General features: G+C 38.7%; 1 protein-coding gene across 5 annotated transcripts in view; it reads left to right on the forward strand.

Moving 5' to 3' along the window:
* OBI1 (ORC ubiquitin ligase 1) overlaps positions 1-21,621 on the forward strand; it is a 45,342-nt gene that overhangs the window by 16,890 nt on the left and 6,831 nt on the right. For all 5 annotated transcript variants that reach the window (XM_082434863.1, XM_082434862.1, XM_082434861.1 and 2 more), the window contains one exon: positions 4,040-4,128. In XM_082434863.1, the coding sequence (XP_082290989.1) occupies positions 4,040-4,128 (89 nt within the window). The remainder of the gene's footprint in view (positions 1-4,039; positions 4,129-21,621) is intronic.

A 21,621-nucleotide genomic window follows, 5' to 3' on the forward strand; every position in this document is an offset into this window, starting at 1 on the left:
ACCCAAGATGTGATCTATCCTGGAGAATGTTCCACGTGCACTTGAGAAGAAAGTGTAATCTGCTGTTTTGGGATGGAATGTCCTCTAAATATCAATTAAATCTATCTGGTCTGTTGTGTCATTTAAAGCTTGTGTATCCTTATTAATTTTCTGTTTGGATGATCTGTCCATCGGTGTAAGTGAGGTGTTTAAGTCCCCCACTATTATTGTGTTACTGTCGATTTCCTCTTTTATAGCTGTTAGCATTTGCCTTATGTATTGAGGTGCTCCTATGTTGGGTGCATATATATTTATAATTGTTATATCTTCTTCTTGGATTGATCCCTTGATCATTATGTAGTGTCCTTCCTTGTCTCTTGTAACATTCTTTATTTTAAAGTCTATTTTATCTGATATGAGTATTGCTACTCCAGCTTTCTTTTGATTTCCATTTGCTTGGCATATCTTTACCCATCCCCTCCCTTTCAGTCTGTATGTGTTCCTAGGTCTGAAGTGGGTCTCTTGTAGACAGCATATATATGGGTCTTGTTTTGGTATCCATTCAGCAAGCCTGTGTCTTTTGGTTGGGGCATTTAATCCATTCACGTTTAAGGTAATTATCGATATGTATGTTCCTATTATCATTTTCTTAATTGTTTTGGGTTTGTTTTTGTAGGTCCTTTTCTTCTTTTGTGTTTCCCACTTAGAGAAGTTCCGTTTGCATTTGTTGTAGAGCTGGTTTGGTGGTTCTGAATTGTCTTAGCTTTTGCTTGTCTGTAAAGCTTTTGATTTCTCCATCGAATCTGAATGAGATCCTTGCTGGGTAGAGTAATCTTGGTTGTAGGTTCTTCCCTTTCATCACTTTAAGTATATCATGCCACTCCCTTCTGGGTTGTAGAGTTTCTGCTGAGAAATCAGCTGTTAACCTTATGGGAGTTCCCTTGTATGTTATTTGTCATTTTTCCCTTGCTGCTTTCAATAATTTTTCTTTGTCTTTAGTTTTTGCCAATTTGATTACTATGTGTCTCGGCGTGTTTCTCCTGTATGGGACTCTCTGCGCTTCCTGGACTTGGGTGGCTATTTTGTTTCCCATGTTAGGGAAGTTTTCGACTATAATCTCTTCAAATATTTTCTCGGGTCCTTTCTCTCTCTCTTCTCCTTCTGGGACCCCTATAATGGGAATGTTGTTGTGTTTAATGTTGTCCCAGAGGTCTCTTAGGCTGTCTTCATTTCTTTCCATTCTTTTTTCTTTATTCTGTTCCGCAGCAGTGAATTCCACCATTCTGTCTTCCAGGTCACTTATCCGTTCTTCTGCCTTACTTATTCTGCTATTGATTCCTTCTAGTGTATTTTTCATTTCAGTTATTGTATTGTTCATCTCTGTTTGTTTGTTCTTTAATTCTTCTAGATCTTTGTTGAACATTTCTTGCATCTTCTCGATCTTTGCCTCCATTCTTTTTTCGAGGTCCTGGATCATCTTTACTATCATTATTCTGAATTCTTTTTCTGGAAGGTTGCCTATCTCCACTTCATTTAGTTGTTTTTCTGGGGTTTTATCTTGTTCCTTCATCTGGTACATAGCCCTCTGCCTTTTCATCTTGTCTGTCTTTCTGTGAATGTGCTTTTTGTTCATAGGCTGCAGGATTGTAGTTCTTCTTGCTTCTGCTCTCTGCCCTCTGGTGGATGAGTCTATCTAAGAGGCTTGTGCAAGTTTCCTGATGGGAGGGACTGGTGGTGGGTAGAGCTGACTGTTGCTCTGGTGGGCAGAGCTCATAAAACTTTAATCCGCTTGTCTGCTGATGGGTGGGGCTGAGTCCCCTCCCTGTTGGTTGTTTTGCCTGAGGCGACCCAGCACTGGAGCCTACCTGGGCTGTTTGGTAGGGCTAATGGCGGACTCTGGGAGGGCTCACGCCAAGGAGTACTTCCCGGAACTTCTGCTGCCGGTGTCCTTGTCCTCACGGTGAGCCCCAGCTACCCCCCGCCTCTGCAGGAGACCCTCCAACACTAGCAGGTAGGTCTGGTTCAGTCTCCTATGGGGTTACTGCTCCTTCCCCTGGGTCCCGATGCACACACTACTTTGTGTGTGCCCTCCAAGAGTGGGGTCTCTGTTTCCCCCAGTCCTGTCGAAGTCCTGCAGTCAAATCCCACTAGCCTTCAAAGTCTGATTCTCTAGGAATTCCTCTTCCTGTTGCTGGACCCCCAGCTTCGGAAGCCTGACGTGGGGCTCAGAACCTTCACTCCAGTGGGTGGACTTCTGTGATATAATTGTTCTCCAGTTTGTGAGTCACCTACCCAGTGGTTATGGGATTTGATTTTATTGTGATTGTGCCCCTCCTACCATCTCATTGTGGCTTCTCCTTTGTCTTTGGATGTGGGGTATCTTTTTTGGTGAGTTCCAGTGTCTTCCTGTCAATGATTGTTCAGCAGTTAGTTGTAATTCCAGTGTTCTCGCAGAAGGGAGTGAGAGCATGTCCTTCTACTCCTCCATCTTGAACCAGTCCTGGACTTTTTTTCTAATGTTTCCAGGGCTAAGTGAGTTTTGAACAATTATGAAGCCAGTGTTGAGAATGCAAAATATAATAGTTAGCTGAAGTCTTCATTACTCTTTTAGGTGCAACAAATAGGCAGAACTCTCCCCTTTGTAACTTTACCCACCTGATTCTCCTGAACTTGAAACTGTCTCTAATAGTTGAGGAACTAGCCAGCCCATAAAGAGAATCTTAGAGAGCCACAGGACTGGTGAGAGACCTTGACAGAGGGGATGGGGAAAATAAATCAAATGAGGTTCTAATTTAAGCCTGTCATTCATCATCAAAAAGCATTCACTAAGTGCCTCCTCTTATGAGGGCCTAATTCATTGTTTGTGTGTATGAGGAAGTAAATTACTTTTCCTGTGTCTTCAGAGGGGCAGTAATGGTATTTATCAATCACTTAAAGAATTAACCCTCCACAATCCTGGATGGTTTGCACCCACGAAGATAAGCAGGTGCTCGAGCTCAAAAGGAACCTAGATGAGTCTAAGTGAGAGAGTTAGGCTTGTTGCCCAGAAGAGTGTCCTCTGTCCTGCTTCTCTTGTCATCCTCTTAGGGCATTTGTGTGTTGATGGGCAAATAATATAGTCAAAAGTTCTAGAAATTATTGGTCAGATTTTTAAAATCTGTTTTCAAGTTTTCTTGGTTTAAACCTGTTTGTTGACAAATGTTCTTGTGACCCCTTCACTTTGAATGTTAATGTTCTAGTCAGACAATGAATTTCTCTTGCCAGGTTGGTAAGATTGGTTCCTAGTCTAGGAAGTCTTATTTTTTGTTGGAATTGAAAAACACAATGACTAGGGGGTTTAAATGAAGTAGCTTTTAAGAAGACTACAATAGACACACTACTTTTTGGGCTGTCAAGAATCAATATTGAGCTTCTAGATTTTCTAGCAATTAATGTTTTGTCAGGCAGTTTTTAGGTATCATAGAACTCAAAAAAGAAAATCATACTTGGGATTTTTTTTTTAAATCAAAAGAGAATCCATAGAATTTATTAGAAAACATTGATTCAATTCTAAGAGTCCCAGAAGTTGTGAGCCAGAGCATTTGAGAAAGCCATTTTGAAGAAAGCAAGCTATGTTATCACTAAAAACTATTTTTAAATAGCAACCAAAAATCAATCTCACAGCTCAAGATTCTTAGCATTAGTTTTGTGAATAATTGCATGTGGTATAATGTTATCATGCTTAGAGTATTCAGTTATGTGAAAAAGGAAAAGAAAAAAACATATTTGCCATTAGTTTAGTCCCTTAATGACTCTAAGCTGACTAACGTAGTTCCGTTTATTTCCCTGGATAGGGGATTTGCAGAGTGCTTGGGGAATATGGATTAAAAATGCTTGGTTGTGTTCACAGTTTCACAAGTCATTCTCAACGGTGATTTAAAGTTTCTGAAGACATGTTCTAGTATTCAGTTTTCTGATATTGTTGTTCTAAAAAATACAGATGGCTCATGTCATTATTTTTACAAGGCACTTTTGTTTTAACTTGTGCTTAATTATTTTCAACACTTTTTTTTTTTCTAAGGCAAATAAAAAATTGAAATTGGAAAATGGTGGCCTGGTGAGGGAGAATTTACGACTGAAAGCTGAAGTTGATAACAGATCACCCCAGAAGTATGTATTTTGCTAACAGAGCAATGTTTCAGGTTATGTCAATGTTTTAGAATAAGCTGCTGTTATAGTTTGTGTTTGTCATTTGACTCTTTTCATTGAAGCATGCAAGTTTAAATAGAGTGTCTTACCTCTAAACATCAAGTGTATACTTATGTTACTGGTAAAATCTTAGTCTCAGTTAAGGCTAGTGTTGAAGAAAAGATTTCCCTCTTATCCTTTTTCCTTGTCTGATTAGCAAGAGGATTGTTTTATGTGACCTAAGATAGGTGAGCCTTCACTTGGTTTTACATGTAACTGTTTAGTGGTCCTAACAAAGAGTAGGGAGAGTAACATAATGCCCTTTAGACGTTTTCTGAAATAATCGTAGTTAAAATTCATATAGTGCTTTCTCTTTGCCAGGTACAACAACCTGTGATGTAGAACTATTATTATTCTCCATTTACAGATGATGAAATGGAGGCATAGAGATCAAATTAATTTTTCTAAATCTGCACTGCTAGTAAGTGGTGGAAATAGGATTTGAACCAATGTAGTCCAGCCCCGGAATCTGTGTTCTGTTACATTACATTGAAAACTATTACACTACCCATTACACTAAAAAGCCTATCTGAAATAGAATTTTAAGGCATCATTTGTTGAATTTTGGACTGATTTGAACTATACAATTAAATGAATTCATTCTTTTATGATGGGATAGTTTTCACTCCGTTCCAGAAGGTAAGCAGTTGGAACTATTGACCCACTTAACAGTTAGTTTAAAATGATAAGAAACCATTGAGAGTTAAGACTTGAAGATTGAGAAAAGATGGGAGACAGTGCTTAAGGTTGTTATTCTTCTAGGAAAAAAAATGACAAGTGAAAAGAGAATATGGCCCCCATCCCTCTGAGGAGTGGCATATCAGAACTCCACACTTTCTTCCCATCCAACCATTAGACTTCATTTTTTCCTAATGGAAAAAGACAAAGACAGACATAAACAAACAGTGGAAATTTATCCTACCAGAGGTAGTTCTCTGCTTGTCATTTGAAAAGGAGAAAATATTGCCTTCAGTAAAACAAGTGTAGTATCAGGAAATGGTAGAAATAAACCATAATTACTCAAAGCAGAGATAACTAACCAATAGAGAAAGAAGCATAGCTTTTACTTTTAAATAGTTCCTTCTGCTGTGCTCTCCAACCTCATTTTTCTTTCACTTCAGATAATGTCCTACTTTGATGAACTAGTGAAATAAACTTAAGAAGTGTTGCCATTATTATATGGCGGTTTGAATCTCTGCTCTTCTCATTTATTGGCAGCTCGCCTTGCCGGTCATAGTAATGCTTGTCCATTAGCCATTTCCCACGGCAGGCTGAATGGAACGAAAGCCATTTTGTTTGTAGCTTTTATTTCTTGAAAAGTTGCCCACCAGATCTCAGATTTAATACTAGCCACCAGGATGTGTGTTTTTAAATAGCCATGACTCCTACCTGATAAACAATTGAAGAATCTTATCTAAAGAAACCTCACCGCTGTCTATTCTAACAAGCAACCACACTTCTGAATCCCATATAACTTTGGGATTTGCTGTCTTTAACTTCCATTCCTTCCCTTCAGGGGAAGGGAACAGTTTCACTTAAAAAACGATTTGAACTGACCCTTATTCCTGATCAATTTGCAATGCATTGAGGTATTAAAAGCATGGCTTTTGATTTATAGCCTTGTTTACTCTGCATCACCAAACCCTAGCGGGATTCAGAGAGAAGCTGACCACAGCTGAAAATACCCAGATCTGGTTCACCTGAAGAGAGCTCCTATTCGTACTGAAAAGAATGTGAAATTTCAAGAGTTTAAAAGTAAATGCAAGCAAATAAAAACCATCTATTCCATTTCATTCCCTTGATTAGGAAGTGCCTTGACAAATTATTTTTATCTTGTCTACTTGGTTAGGTGTCAAGATACACTTTTTATACACATGACCTTAGTTTCTGATGTATCTTTCAGGTTGTGCAGACATTCTACAAATCATGCAGAAGAGAGAGCTTTAAAATTTAGATACTAGAGAGGAGAAAAATTAGGAAGGTATATTTGTTAGCTTGGACTGCCATAACAAAATACTATAGACAGGGTGGCTTAAACATTGGGTATTTATTTTCTTGCAGTTCTGGAGGCTAGAAATCCCAGATCAAGGTTCAGCAATTTCGGTTTCTGGCAAGGGCTCTCTTTTTGGCTTGCAGACAGCTGCCTTCTCACTATGTCTTCACATGTCAGAGAGAGAGCACGCACGCTCAGGTCTCTCTTCTTCTTCTTATGAGGATGCCAGTCCTGTTGGATTAGGGCCTCATCTTTATAGTCTCATTTAACCTGAATTACCTCCTGAAGACCCTATCTCTGAATATAGTCACATTGGTGTTTAGGGCTTCAACAAATGAATTTGGTGGGGAAGTTGGGAACACAATTCAGTCCATAGCAGAAGGTATTTCTTTTTAGGACACTCAAGCAAATATCATGCTATTGCCCCAAAACTAGACTAACATCTGGTGTCAACAAGGGGGACTTAGACATTTACCTTGGTCCCAAGTAGATAGTATTGTATAAAAGTAATATATTTTATAATTTTTAAAAACAGTGCTATAATCTTTAAAATGAAATCTGGATTATCATTTATCTCCTCTGCTATTGTTTTTCTAGTCTATATTTTACCCTCCATTGTATCCAGTCTTAAAGTGTACCTGGATATTTTTCCTTTCTCAACTTTAACTTAAAAGCCCTCTTGAGCAGTGTGGCAGATATCCTACTTATCATACTCTTCTAGGTTTCAATAATATCCATTCTATTCCTTGTCAAAAATTCGTTGTCTCGATATCTAAACTGGTGGTCCAGAAAAATGCGATCTTTTTCTTTGACTTGATGTAGCCAAAGACTTCCTGAATTTGTCTGTCTTTTAATTTGTTTCACCTGGAGAAAGCCGTCTGTTTGCCCTTTCAGTTTTCTCTAACACGGACTCCTAAGAGAATCAGATTTGATATTCAGAACTCAAGAGGTGGTGGTAATGTCCTTTAGTTTACAAGACTGTTATGCAAAGAAAACTTACTCTCCCAGCCAACCCAGAAATACTAAAAGTTTATTTACTTGACAGTATCCTAGGTGCTTTGAACTATACAAAATAAATACTCTTTCTGACACCTAAAGTAGGTTAGGTTCCCTTGCTGTAATTTCTCTTACTACCTTGTACTTTCCCTTTTTAGCACATATCCCAATTACTAATAATTAATGTTTTGTGTAATTATTTGTTTCATGTACTTCTGTTTGAGTGAGGACTATAGTTTTATTCACTGTTGTAGCCCTGCATTTTATAGCGTTCTGGCTAATATTCTGCTCCTAGTATATATTTGTTGAGTAAATGAATAAAAACGTAGCTCCAAAGACTATGAGAAAACAGACAGACAAATCCAGAATATGGTATAGTCAATTGGAAAAATGACCAGATTTCTTCATTAAATCATTGGCAAAATGGGAGGGGAAGCCTGATTTACAATAAAAGAGGACTAAGAGATATAATAACCAAACGCAGTACCTGGATTTTGTTTGGATATTGATTAATAACAAATGTCAGAAGACATTTTTGAGCCAATTGAATATATTTGAATACGAACTAGATTTTAGACGATACCAAGGAATTACTGTTAATTTTGTTTAGGTCTTATGGTTCCTTATCAAAATGTCCATGTTTTCTTTAGAAATGCATACTAAAATATGAACTATAGTATATTTTAACAAAAAAAGGGATATATATACATATATGTGTGAAATGAGGTAAAATCTTGATAATTCTTGAATGTGGGTGATGAGTATATGGAGTTATTACTGTTCTCTGATTAAAACCAACAAAACATAATCCTTGCCTCCAGGAAGTTCATAATCTAATGAAGACAAGAGAAAAAATACATGAAACAATTAAATACTAAATAGTTACTAAGTCAAATAGCAGAGACAGCAATATGAGTTCAGAGAATGGCCAGTTGGTTGCAGTGACGAGAGTCTTTATCTAAGGGGCAGGACTTGAGCCCAGCTTTGAAAGATGGAGATTTCAGTGAAGAGGAAGGCATTCTGAGCAAGAGGAAACAGCTTGAGCGGTTAGGAGTATTAAGAGGTCCCTTCAGCTCTAGTTCCTTGTCTCCAGAGCAGCCACAAGTCATGCTCAAGAAACTCGGTGGCTTCCTTCTCAAACTCAGCGGAGCAGAGGTCCTCTGTGTAATTTGCACATCTCTCCATTGTGACCGTCATCATCCCACTTAAACAGCTGGTTAGCACAATCCCACTACATCTAGTACTCCACTACATTCTGCTCTAAGCAGAAAGGCCTGTTCTCAGTCTCCTGTTTAATGGGGAATGCCAAGTGTCACACCTCCACATGATAAGAAACAAGAATAAGAAGCTGAAGGGAGGACTTTAGAATTGCATTTCTCTATTCCTAAACTGTGCCAGGAAGTGTGATATATTTGTCCATGATAGAGAGAGGAGTTCCTTAGTGATTTTTTCGCTCGAAGGGGTATGAAGAATTGATTTGTAAAGCATTTGAGAGTCCCATGCCCTCTCTCTGAGATCCCTCTGTTCAGTTGTGACATTTTTTTGCTCTAGTCACACTAGGCAGAGTTTGTGCCACGTTGCCGCCTATTATGAGGCTTTAGCAGAGCAGATGTCCACGCCCTTAGCTTCTAACTTACCTTAAAGCGTAGGGTATAAAGCTCCATATACAAAATTCCATAGGTCATTTAAATCAAACCTGGTTATAATTGGATTAATGGCTTTCCTTTCTATAAATATGTGTTTGGGAATGTCATTGTATCTTTAGTGAGATCTGTGGGTTTGATAGTATGGTAGTGTTAAGCATCATTTTCACTGCCCAGCAGCCCCAAGGCTTATCATTATGGACCAGTCTTCACCCATGCCTCAGCTCCTTCTGGGGGAAGATAAAGGCTCCAGATACTCTCTAGATGGTGAGCATTATTTCCTATTATTAGTACATGAAAAAAGTGCTCTGAGGAGGAAAGAATAGACTTCATAAGTCATAACCTGCACGTTCTTCCCTTCTTGCTGTATTTGTGTTCCTTGAGCCGTCTTATCAACTCCCATGGCTTTAATAATCATCTACTTATATGTCAGAGATTACAAAATAAAATCTAAATCTTTGGCCTTGCCTTTTCTCCTAAACTGTAGATTAGTGTTTCCATCTATCTATTTTATACTTCCACTCAAGATCCTATACCTTAAATTCACCACAAAGCACAGTAGTTAAATAAATGCTTAGTTCTGGAGACAACAGTACCTGGATTCAAGTTTCCCTGCTTCCACTCTGTCTCTCTTTTCCCTACCCAGTTCATTTTCACCATGCTAAAAATTGCGTTTTATAAAGTATAAATCACACTATTAAATCTCCTATCTGAAACTATCCAGTGTTTTCCTAAAATAAAATCCAGACTCTTCACCAACTAGTCTATGCTTGCTTATTCCACTTCATCTCATTCTTATTCCCCCAGCTAATCCTGCTCTAGCCATACTGGTCTTCTTCTGTTTCTAAAACATGCTGAACTTTTTCCCTCTGCTTAGAATGTTTTGCTTCCGCATCGTTATGTGGCCATCTCCTTTTGTCATCAGAGTCAGAGAGGCTTTTCCTGACCATTCAATCTAAAGCAGCCCTTTGAGGTTGTCCTTGTGACCTTACTCTTGTGGAGTTTAGAATGGAGAAGACAGAACAAGAGGTCAAGCAACTAAACAAACATGGTAATTTCAGTGATAAAGGCTAAGACAGTAATACTGTAACATTGGTTGTGCATTAACTATGGGCTCTGTTATAAGTACATCTCAAGTTTTAACTCATTTAAACCTCACCGGAACCTATAAGATTGGTACTACTACTGACCACATTTCACAAAAGATAAAAACTGAGATACAAAAAGTTTAAATATCTTCCCCCAAATCACAGTGCTAGTAAGTAGACAAAGCCAGAGTTCAGTTCTAGAGAGTCTGGCTCTGGAGCCTGTGCTCATAATCACATGCTATATTGCTTCGCCATGCCATGATTTTATCACTACAGTTAAGAAAACATAGGCAGAACGCTCTATGACGTAAATCACAGCAAGATCCTCTTTGACCCACCTCCTAGAGAAATGGAAATAAAAACAAAAATAAACAAATGGGACCTAATGAAACTTAAAAGCTTTTGCACAGCAAAGGAAACCATAAGTAAGACGAAAAGACAACCCTCAGAATGGGAGAAAATATTTGCAGATAAAGCAACTGACAAAGGATTAATCTCCAAAATATACAGGCAGCTCATGCAGCTCAATATCAAAAAAGCAAACAACCCAATCCAAAAATGGGCAGAAGACCTAAATAGACATTTCTCCAAAGAAGATATACAGATTGCCAACAAACACATGAAAGGATGCTCAACATCACTGATCATTAGAGAAATGCAAATCAAAACTACAATGAGGTATCACCTCACACCAGTCAGAATGGCCATCATCAAACAATCTACAAACAATAAATGCTGGAGAGGGTGTGGAGAAAAGGGAACACTCTTGCCCTATTGGTGGGAATGTAAATTGATACAGCCACTATGGAGAACAGTATGGAGGTTCCTTAAAAAACTAAAAATAGAACTACCATATGACCCAGCAATCCCACTACTGGGCATATACCCTGAGAAAACCATAATTCAAAAAGAGTCATGTACCACAATGTTCATTGCAGCTCTATTTACAATAGCCAGGACATGGAAGCAACCTAAGTGTCCATTGACAGATGAATGGATAAAGAAGATGTGGCACATATATACAATGGATTATTACTCGGCCATAAAAAGAAACGAAATTGAGTTATTTATAATGAGGTGGATGGGCCTAGAGACTGTCATACAGAGTGAAGTAAGTCAGAAAGAGAAAAACAAATACTGTATGCTAACACATATATATGGAATCTAAAAAAAAGAAAAAAATGGTTCTGAAGAACCTAGGGGCAGGACAGGAATAAAGACACAGACGTAGAGAATGGGCTTGAGGACACAGGGAGGGGGAAGGGTAAGCTGGGATGAAGTGAGAGAGTAGCATGAACATATATACACTACCAAATGTAAAATAGATAGCTAGTGGGAAGCAGCCGCATAGCACAGGGAGATCATCTCGGTGCTTTGTGTCCACCTAGAGGGGTGGGATAGGGAGGGTGGGAGGGAGATGCAAGAGGGAGGGGATATGGGGATATATGTATATGTATAGCTGATTCACTTTGTTATACAGCAGAAACTAACACACCATTGTAAAGCAATTATACTCCAATAAAGATGTTAAAAAAAAAAAAAAGAGGAAGGAAGTAGAAGGTGCAGAAGCAAAGGGCTGCTTCCTCCCTCCCTCCCTTCTCTTTCTTTAATGTTTAACGGTGGCTTTATGAGGTGAATGCTTGAAAGTATTCAACATTAAATTCAATGTACTTCACATTAATGTTTGCAAATACATTGTTAGCAATTCTTAAGTATTTCAAATCAACTAACTTGAAGTGCAGAAGGCTTGTTCTCAAATAACTCTTCTGAGGTGACATGAAAACTGAAAGCAGATGATGACTTGAGTCCAGCCTTGCTGCCTATGTCCTTCACTTGCAAAACCCCAGCACCTGAGAGGCACCTGATAAATACTTGCTGAATAATTAAATAAGTAGATAAATAACATTCGATAAATTACTTGACCTGTTGGGACCATTGCTTTCTTTATATAAAATGTGGATAATGTACTGCTTTGAGGATTAAAGGAAATAATTGTATGTCCTTGGCACAGCATGTAGCACAAAGAACCGGTAGAGATTTGTGTCTAAATAACTGTATCCCACACAAAAGATTGTTTATCCTCTTGCTTTGTTCCTATCCTCCTTCATGGCTTTACTACTTGTCCGGTTGCCTGAGATAAAAACTTCAGTCTTCCTGTGTTTCTCCACCCCTTGTCCTCACCCCACACCTAACTGTTCAGTATATTCTATCCTACCTATTAAATGCCTCGGTAACGCATCTTCTTCTTGTTCCCACTAGTTTAGATCCACATGATTTCGTGCTTAGCCGATTTTAACAACCTTCCGACTGATTGCTCTTCTTTTCCTCTCTCAACCCTGGAGCATATGCTTTATTGTTGCCTGAATTCTAAAATATAACTTTGATCATCTCACTGCCTTGCTTAATAACCTTTGGTGATTTCCCATTGCTCACAAGTTGAAGCCCAAATTTCTTAGTATAGTATGGGAGCCTCTTTACTGATATGACTTCAGCTTAGCCTTCTTAGCACCTCTCCAACCTCCTTCTTATACTCTGCTGTGGCCATGCTGAATTTCTCCCTGGGCCGAGATTTGCCATGTTATGACATGTACCTTTGCTGATGTCTTTTCCTTTGCCTTCCCTGGTCCTCTCCATTAGCCTCTTTGTTTTTATTCTACCTGGTTAATCCCTACCCATCCTTTGAGATCGAGCCCAGTTGTCAGTTTATCTATGAGACTCTCCGAGATTTCCAAGATGGTTCTTTTATCATACTGTTTTAAGGATTACATCGTATTCTGACCCGCTCTGACTGTTATGCTCAGTTAATCTACCAGCTCCTTGGAACTAATACTTTTTTTTTTTTTTGGCCGTACCACACGGCTTGCGGGATCTTATTTCCCCAACCGGGGATCAAACCCATGCCCCCTGTGATGGAAGCGCAGAGTTCTAACCACTGGACTGCCAGGGAATGCCCAAGACATTTTTTTTTTAATGAACTCAGTGTGTATCTGTATGAAGTGTGAGTGTTTGTGTGTGTGTGTGTATTTTTCCTCTGGGACATGGCAGAAGGAAGGAGTCCTTACACTCTAATACTTTATACTGCTGCTTAGAGGGAACTGACCAGGGAATTAAGATCTTGAGCTTTCTTGAAGCTTAAGGTATATAGGGTTTAAGAGGGCAGAAAGTCAGAGATTCCTGGCATTCTCCAAATGAGGAGAGCAGGGGGATTTCCTGAAGTTTTCCAAAATTGTACTAGAGATTGAGAGATAGGAAGAGGAAAAAAGGAGGCAGTGTCAGGGCTTGCCTAGCTCCAGGATGATGTTTCTGGTCTGAGTCGCCTTACCTGAACCAAGTTTCCTGCCCTTCCCTGTCTCCATGCTGACAGTGAGCTGTGCCCCTTGCTGGTTCACAGGTCTGCTCTTCCTGAACTGTGTCTCAAGATGTGCCAGTACTACACCTGGCTTTCAGCTTCCTCAGCAGCACCTCTGCTCTTGCTAGCCTTGGCTGTTCTCTCTTCTTGACCTTTTCTGGCCTTTTTTGTTTCTCACGGTTCTGCTCTGACAAATGCCATGATTCCTGGTATTTGACCCCAGCCTGATCCGTTGACTGATTCTGCTGTGCCCTTTGGTTTTCCCGGAAGGGGAACTTGTAGACTGTCAGGGGAGCCTGACGATACCCTGGGGCCAGACTGTGACAGCTGGGTGTGCTCGGGCCCCTCAGCTGCCTGAGGGGCCCTTCTCTGGGTATTCAGCTAATTGGAGGTGGACAGTTACTGCAGTTTTCTGTCAACTTGCCTTTATTGTATTGATAAGATATTTTAGGAGCCTGTAGTGCATGCTAATGACTAAGCGGTAAGGTTGTCAGAAAGATTATGAACTGCGTGAGAACAAGGATAATGTCTTCTACGCCTTTTGTTTTCCTTCCTCATCACCTCTCAGCATACATTAGTCCTCTATAACTATCATCTGAGCAATAATTACAGAGTGGCTGGATCACAGTTTTTTGTTTTGTGTTGTTCTTCATGCTGAGAGAGAGAGATTGATTTAACTATAGTGAAAAATGTATAGATACTATTAGTTCAGAGATTTTTAAGTATGCCTTTTTTCACCCAACAACAGTTGCATTCTTTTATACTATTGAGATTTTATTGTTGTTGTTAAGGTTAGTATATTTTGGGAAAAGGTATAAATCCTTTATTCCTCTGAGAACTGTAAAAAGATATGAAATAGCATGTCTAGCGTGTCTCAAGGTTCTCTCCTTCCATGAAAGATTAGGATCGCCATTTATGTCATGTCAACTTTGAGGCTGATCTTTTAGGGCAGAAAATTAGGGCATTTCTGCATGGAATTGAAATGAGATATATTTATCAAATAGAATGGAATTTATTCCACAGTAAAAAGAGTAGTCCATCTTCAGGCAGTGAATATAGATGTGGGTTAGCCCTTTTTAGAGACTTATCACAAAAAAGAACCTGTTCCTCTTCAATTTACATATGCTGCCCAGCACTTGGGTATTTTCTATTAAGAATTTCTAGGTATCGCAGCAAGAATTTTCACCACAATTTTTAAATACAAATGCATGGTTAGTTCAATAAAATAAACACACACAAAAAACCTTTCTTTAAAATTGTGTTAATAATACGAGCTTTTTTTTTTGGCTGTGTTGAGTCTTTGTTGCTGCATGCGGGCTTTCTCTAGTTGTGAGCGGGAGCTACTCTTCGTTGCGGTGCACAGGCTTCTCATTGCTGTAGCTTCTCTTGTTGTGGAGCACGGGCTCTAGGCATGCAGGCTTCAGTAGTTGCAGCATACGGGCTCAGTAGTTGTGGCACACGGGCCCTAGAGTGCACGGGCTTCAGTAGCTGTGGCGTGTGGGCTCAGTAGTTGTGGTGAACGGGCTTAGTTGCTCCGTGGTATGTGGGATCTTCCCGGACCAGGACTCAAACCCCTGTCCCCTGCATTGGCAGGCAGATTCTTAACCAGTGTGCCACCAGGGAAGTCCCTGAGCTATTACTTTTAAACTCTGTTCTCCGTTTGAAAGCTTGCCAATCAGACTCTACCTTAATTTTTAAACAGGACTTTTGGGAGGTGGAGGAAGAAGGAATGGCTGCAAGGGCCTAAATTCTTTGTCTAGTTCCACTGTCCATGTGACCTTTGTCTTTAGGGGGAAATTGTGGCTTTTTTTTTATTCTTCCAAATATTGGAGCACTTTCTGTTTTGTGATAAATATAACAATATAAGATGCAATATAACATAGCTTGTGTTTTTTATTCCTATTAGAACCCTAGATAAGTAAGTACCTATGTGATATTTAGGTCCTAAAATTATATATTTAAAATTTTGCTCATTTCACATTGGTAGCTTTGTTTCCTTGTAGTTGAAGATGCCTGCTGATTGTGCATGAGGTAGACAAGAAGATCATGTATGCTTTTTTTTTTTAATTAATTAATTAATTTATTTATTTATTTTTGGCTGTGTTGGGTCTTCGTTTCTGTGCGAGGGCTTTCTCTAGTTGCGGCAAGCGGGGGCCACTCTTCATCGCGGTGCGCGGGCCTCTCACTATCGTGGCCTCTCCCGTTGCGGAGCACAGGCTCCAGACGTGCAGGCTCAGTAGTTGTGGATCACGGGCCTAGTTGCTCCGCGGCATGTGGGATCCTTCCAGACCAGGGCTGGAACCCGTATCCTCTGCATTAGCAGGCAGATTCTCAACCACTGCGCCACCAGGGAAGCCATGTATGCTTTTTATACATAGCACAATTAAAGATGGAGCTTCCAGTTTATGGTTCTGGTTCCGATGTAGTATTCATATCTCTGGTTAAAATAGTCACCCTTTTTGGGTCGGCATTTGCCAGGTTGATCTGTCTGTGCTATAGTTTCCTGCAAGGCCATTTTAATAAATGATCTTTGGAAGTTTGAAAATACTCTTGAACTTATATCTAGAACATAATAGGTGTTTGATAAATATTTATTGGCTTTGTGCATACATATCTGAATGTATTCCTACATCTTGTTATTTCCTCTCCATATTTCTAATAGCAAATGTATGTATTAATAAATACTACAACAATTCTAGTCCCTTGACCATGTATACAGACTTGGCACTCAGTAGACATGCTTGCATTTTGTACTATGTCATAGTATAAATAGGTGCTGACATTACTTAAGAAGGGATCTCATGTTCAAGCATCTCATATGGCTTCATACATGGTGTTTGGACTCAGACAGACTTGGCTTCTTGCTGCTTCCTTTCTGCATAACCTGGAAGAAGAGACAACCTTCTTAAGCGTCTCATTTTTCATCTTTAAAATAAGAATAATAGATCTGGCTTCATAAAGTTAACATGACAATTAAATTAGGTAAGTTAATATATATCAAGCACATAGCAATGTCCTTGACACAAGTAAACTTTCAGTGAGTTGTGGCTGCTGCTGTTATTGTCACCAGCATTGTCGTTAGTAGTCACTTACAGCATTGTGAGAGATTTATCTGTTACATTTACTTTTGGTAATTTCCATCCGCAGAGTTCACTTGCCTTTATTTATTTATTTATTCGGATGTTGGGCTAGGGAATAGAAACATTGTCTTGAGTCTCCAGGAGGGAAGAGGTTTTCCTGTTCTCTTTTGGTTCGCCTCATGTTGTTTCATATAGTTTTGTGGACTCAACTAGTGTGACAGGGATTGGCCGTAGACAGTACTTTTATGATTAACAAATTCTCTAGGAATGTAACATTTTTATAACTGTTTCATTTTAAACAGAGAAAACTCTCTTGAAGAAACACTGGCAAGTCATCAGGTTCAGCAGTGGATGAAAATGTATAGGGCACTTTCCAAAGCTTCTCTAGTAGTTTTAAGGACAGAACGCTCTCCCCCATCCTCCTGATACTCACACAAGGATGAGAATAGATATGAGTAACGCACAGACAGCTCACTGGGAGCAGGTGAGAGAAAGGCCCCCTCCACCAAATACAGTTCTGAGCTGCCGGCAGTGCCGTCCTCCCTGTATTCTTTCCCTGGAATACGCCTCCTCCGCATTCTGTACACATATGCGTACAGCAGAGCACAGCGCTGGACCTCCCGCTTTCCTTCCCAGTCCCACCCAAACTCAGATCCTAAAGAGCTCATATTACAAACTACTCACTTAAGTTCTGTGTCATCAAAAACTTAAGAAATCTTTAACCCACACATTATGCTGTAGGAGAAAATAGTTAGGAAAGGGAAAGGAACAATAGAAAAAATTTTCCCCTAAAACTTTTATCTCTCTTCCATGTTTTAAGTAAAGAAGATACTTTCCTAGTATCTCCATAAGTCAGGGAATGAGAAGATATGCAACTGCAGCTATATAGCCAGGCAACTCTGCAGTAAAATTTACTGTGTGCCTGGGTCATTCTTTTCTTAGATAAATGTAACAGTTCTTTTAAAAACAATTGTTGAGACTCACTTAAGTTTACTTGGTTTTCCCACATACCAAGCATTACTTTAGTACAGGTAATCCTCACTTTGCATGGTTGTATAGAATCATAAAAATGACCATTCAACCTAAAACCATGCAAAGCACTCTCAATAATCAGTGAGAAAAATCAAATTGTTCTATAAACTTTAATAATTTTTATCAAAACATTAAATCTCTTACTGTCAGTTAGAAATGTATATGAAGATGAAAAAATAGTAAAACTGATACTTATTTAGTACATTAATATTTTAATAGTACAACTTAAAACATTAGAAACATTGAGAATTGAAATGTTTTATTTCTTTATAAAAAACTTACGGAGAATAATTTGAATAGTACTTGCCTTCTTAGCGTATAGCTTATGATATGAAGGCAGCAACTTTTCTAATGCTTCAACAACTATTCCTAAGTTTGCATCAGCTTTACATTTAATCCTTTTGTGCTTTCAATATTGTGAAATAGCTCCATGTTGCTTTAATGTGAAGTTTTTTGCCAGCCTGTCACTTCCTCTAGACATCTTTATCCTTTTCATCACAGCCACTTCTTTCATTTATGTCAACAAGTTCACCTTTCCCAAGTTCCTCTGGCTTACCTAGGGTCTCTCAAATAGTGACAATTTCAACATTCCCACAGTCAGCTATTCTTCTCTACATTTACATTTGATTCTAACTTTACTACTGGCATTAATCACTTTTCCATTTCTTTGCTGTACCTCATCTTTGTTGGCTAGTTGTCTTTTGATTATCCATTTTTGTAAAATGTCATGTGGCAGCACAACTGTATGTTTTATTGTCTGTGTGTGAAGTGAAGAACAGGTGCACAGTCACTTTCAGACTTTGAGAGAAGTGACCTGATTGGTCATGGTTCATGATGCACGGTCTGTTGTTTATATAGTGTTTTGTGAACTGAAAAGCTGGCAGTGAAGTTTTACTTTATGCAGCTACTCACAGTTAATATAATGTGGTAAATTTGAACCATGTTGTTCAGTGACTGGTGGTATTTAACTAAACGGCGGTAACTGAAATTTGTGCATATCGAAACCATCAAGGACCTCGATACTGAAGACCTATCAGATAGGCTGGATCACAAAAGCTGGTCCAGATCCAAAGATTGCTTTCACTTTGTTTCACTCTTACCTCAGGTAGTAAGTTAGGAAAAGATATAAAATCAAAGGTACATGGAAGGCAGAGGGGCTCACTTCCCCAGAGCCCCTCTTGTTCCTCAAGAAGATGTTTCTGAAGTTTGGTGGTCTCAGCAACCCACTGGGCTTTGCTGCATTAATCCCTTTTGTTGGGGCTGCCATTGAGAACTAGAGGGGCAAAGTAAATTACTCAAGTTTCACAGCTAGTTAATGGCTGCATAGCACTAGAGGTTAATTCTTTTGATACTTGGTTCTGGCATTTATTCTTTTACCACATTTGCTTTCTTCTGACACCCTTCAAACACGTCCTGTTCCTCCTATGTGATGAGCTATGAGAAAATGTGGTCTTGGGAACTTTTCATTATTAGAGATGCCCTTACTCTAGTTATAATACCTCAGAGGTCAAACCAATAGGACTTTTCATTTCTCTTACTTCTAGTAGGGACAGGACCAATCTTGTACCTATGTAGCTTTTTGAACAGGGGAGCTCTCAGCCAGAATGTGTACATCAGTTAACGTTGCAAGATGAAAAATCCTTTAAGCTTCTCCTTAGATTTTAGCAAAACACACTTCTGATATCAGATGCAGCCCCCAAACTGCTTTATGTTTTCTCTGACATAATGAAGCCCTTGGCCATCACTACTGCTTTGAAAATCAAAGCCTTCTGGTCTCTAATGGAATGTTTATAAAAATACTCCATTTTGAAATTTGCACAGGAAAAGGAAGTATGGTAAATGATATTAGAAATCCCTCTGGCTTGCCTTGGCATTGATTCATTTAATGTTATGTAGTCTGGAAATATCTGGAATTAGTGTGAATAAGAGGGAATTAATACCCAAAGTTAAGTAAGCTCTTATCCTCATTGTTTTCATCCGTGGAAGTATAGCATCAGGTGTGCATCTCTAATTGTTATTTCTATATGATCAAGTAAATTGTCTCTAATACTGGTATCTAGGGTAAGCTAAAAATATGTCAGAAGTCTCATCTGTTTGCATTCTCTTGCTAAGGTGAAAGTGGAAAGTTTTTTTGGATGGAGTAGAGTGTAGAACAGCAAGCCTGTACAATAAAAAGAACTATACTGTGTATGTATGTCATTCTCTGTTGCTTTCCTTGGTGTCAGTGAAAAAAAGAAAATAAGCAGTCAAACGTATGAAACGTTTAGTTTAGTAATATAGTGACTTATAATACTTACATGTGAAAGAGGCCCAGGGACCTTTGGATTATCCTGTGGTGTTGGCTCTGTCTTGATGTAAGGCATTGATGTATCTTAAAGTAAGAAAATAACATCTATTCAAAAAATATTTAATGAGAAACTACTGTGTACTGAGAATTGTTCTAGGGAGCTAACCATAATTCCTGCTTTCCTGGAGCTTATACTCTAATGGGGGTAGAGAGAGACAGAAAACAGATAAGCTACATGGACTGATAAATTAATTGATCAGTTCATTGGGTTTCACTATATATTTCTTTTAGTTTGCCCACCAGCACAGTTCCCTTATTAGAATGGTAAAAAGGTCTGACTATTCGAAGTGTTATAGACTTGCAGAGTATTGAAATAGAACTTAGGGGAATTGAGGGCTTTGACCTTTTAGAAAACAGCCGGCTCCATCAGTGACTCCTCCTTGCTTGTCCCTCTCACATGTGCTTAGTTGCTGGCCTCTGTTGTTAGTTCTCATGGCACTTCAGCTTTCTCTCTGAAGTAATACAAAAAATATACTTAGGCTATCATTTTGACTTCAGCTCAGAACATTTGTTAACTAACTTCTTTTAAAAACATAATAATAAACAAATTAGGGGCAAATATAGCATCATAAAATGACATTATGTCTGAAATTCCAGACTAAAATCTAGAATAAGAAGCTGCTAATATTTTGGGAAACATTCCTTATTTGTCACTACTTCTTATGTAGGCCTTTGAGTTCCCAAGGACATCCTTTGGTAACAGCTGACTTACTATCTAGTAACATTATTTGATTTTAAACCATTTGATTTTATTTTTCGTCTGAGGATAGTTTTATTATAAAAATTGCACTTAAGAAAAAGCAAATTTTGTCTTGGCAAGCAAATTTAAGGCTGTCACTTTTGCTGTTTGCATTAAATAAACATGCTACATAGTTTTTCCATTTAAAAATATGGGGTTATTTGATTATGCCAGAGTAGTTACAGTCAATAACCCACAAATATTTACTTTTCACTTTTTTTTACTTTTTGGCCACACTGCACGGTATGTGGGGTCTTAGTTCCCTGACCAGGGACTGAACCCGAACCCCCTGCATTGGAAGTGGGTGAGTCTTAACCACTGGACCGCCAGGGAAGTCCCAAGAATTCACAGATATTTTTGCTGAATGAACTTAAAGATCTTTGTCCACCTTTTAAAATTCTCTTGCAGAAACTACCACTCTGTCAAATACTACATTTACAAAACAAAACATTTTTCTTTGGTGAAAAAGGAAAAACTCCCATCATTCATTTAACCAAATACTCATAGCAGTAAACTTTGTCTTTAAAACAAGGAGGCTTGTTACTGAAGTCGCTTTTGTTTTTGTTATACCTCTGGTGTTTGCTTTGATTTTTAGAGGTTGAAGGGAGTGTGCTCTTCCTGGGAGATCAGTTAATTGCAGTGAGTAGGTCAGTATTTGGCAACACATCTTTTAAGGCCCTTTCTAACCCTGAGATTTTATGAATCTACATTTACCTTTGTCCCTGCTTTTATCCCTTAGTGACAAGAGCAGGGATCATGTAGGGGAGAGCTGGAGAGTGAACTGGGCTACAGTTTAGGAGGAGGTGATGGGCGTTGAGTGAGAGTCATACAACATATAGTTGTTGACGCAAAGAGGTACAGTTACTGTTGGCTCCTTCTCCGTTTTAATTTTTTAATACTTAGTACATTTTCTTAATTGTAATTATTCTTTTGTAATTAGGGAAAAAAGAAAGAAAAAGATAAACCCATAGATTAAAACAATTTTTAGAAGTCACCTTCTCAAGTACCTTGCTCAAAACTGACAATCCCTGAATTCTTCAAGATGGGCCTATATTTAAGTCATCAAAAAGATGATTAAGAAAAAGCTTTTTAAGAGAACTTTTGTGGAGAGAAGTTATTTTTCATGGGGTTAGAATGTAAGACTTATG

The sequence above is a fragment of the Balaenoptera physalus genome (assembly GCF_965194825.1).
Source record: "Balaenoptera physalus genome assembly, chromosome: 18".
NCBI classification, from domain to species: Eukaryota; Metazoa; Chordata; class Mammalia; order Artiodactyla; family Balaenopteridae; genus Balaenoptera; species Balaenoptera physalus.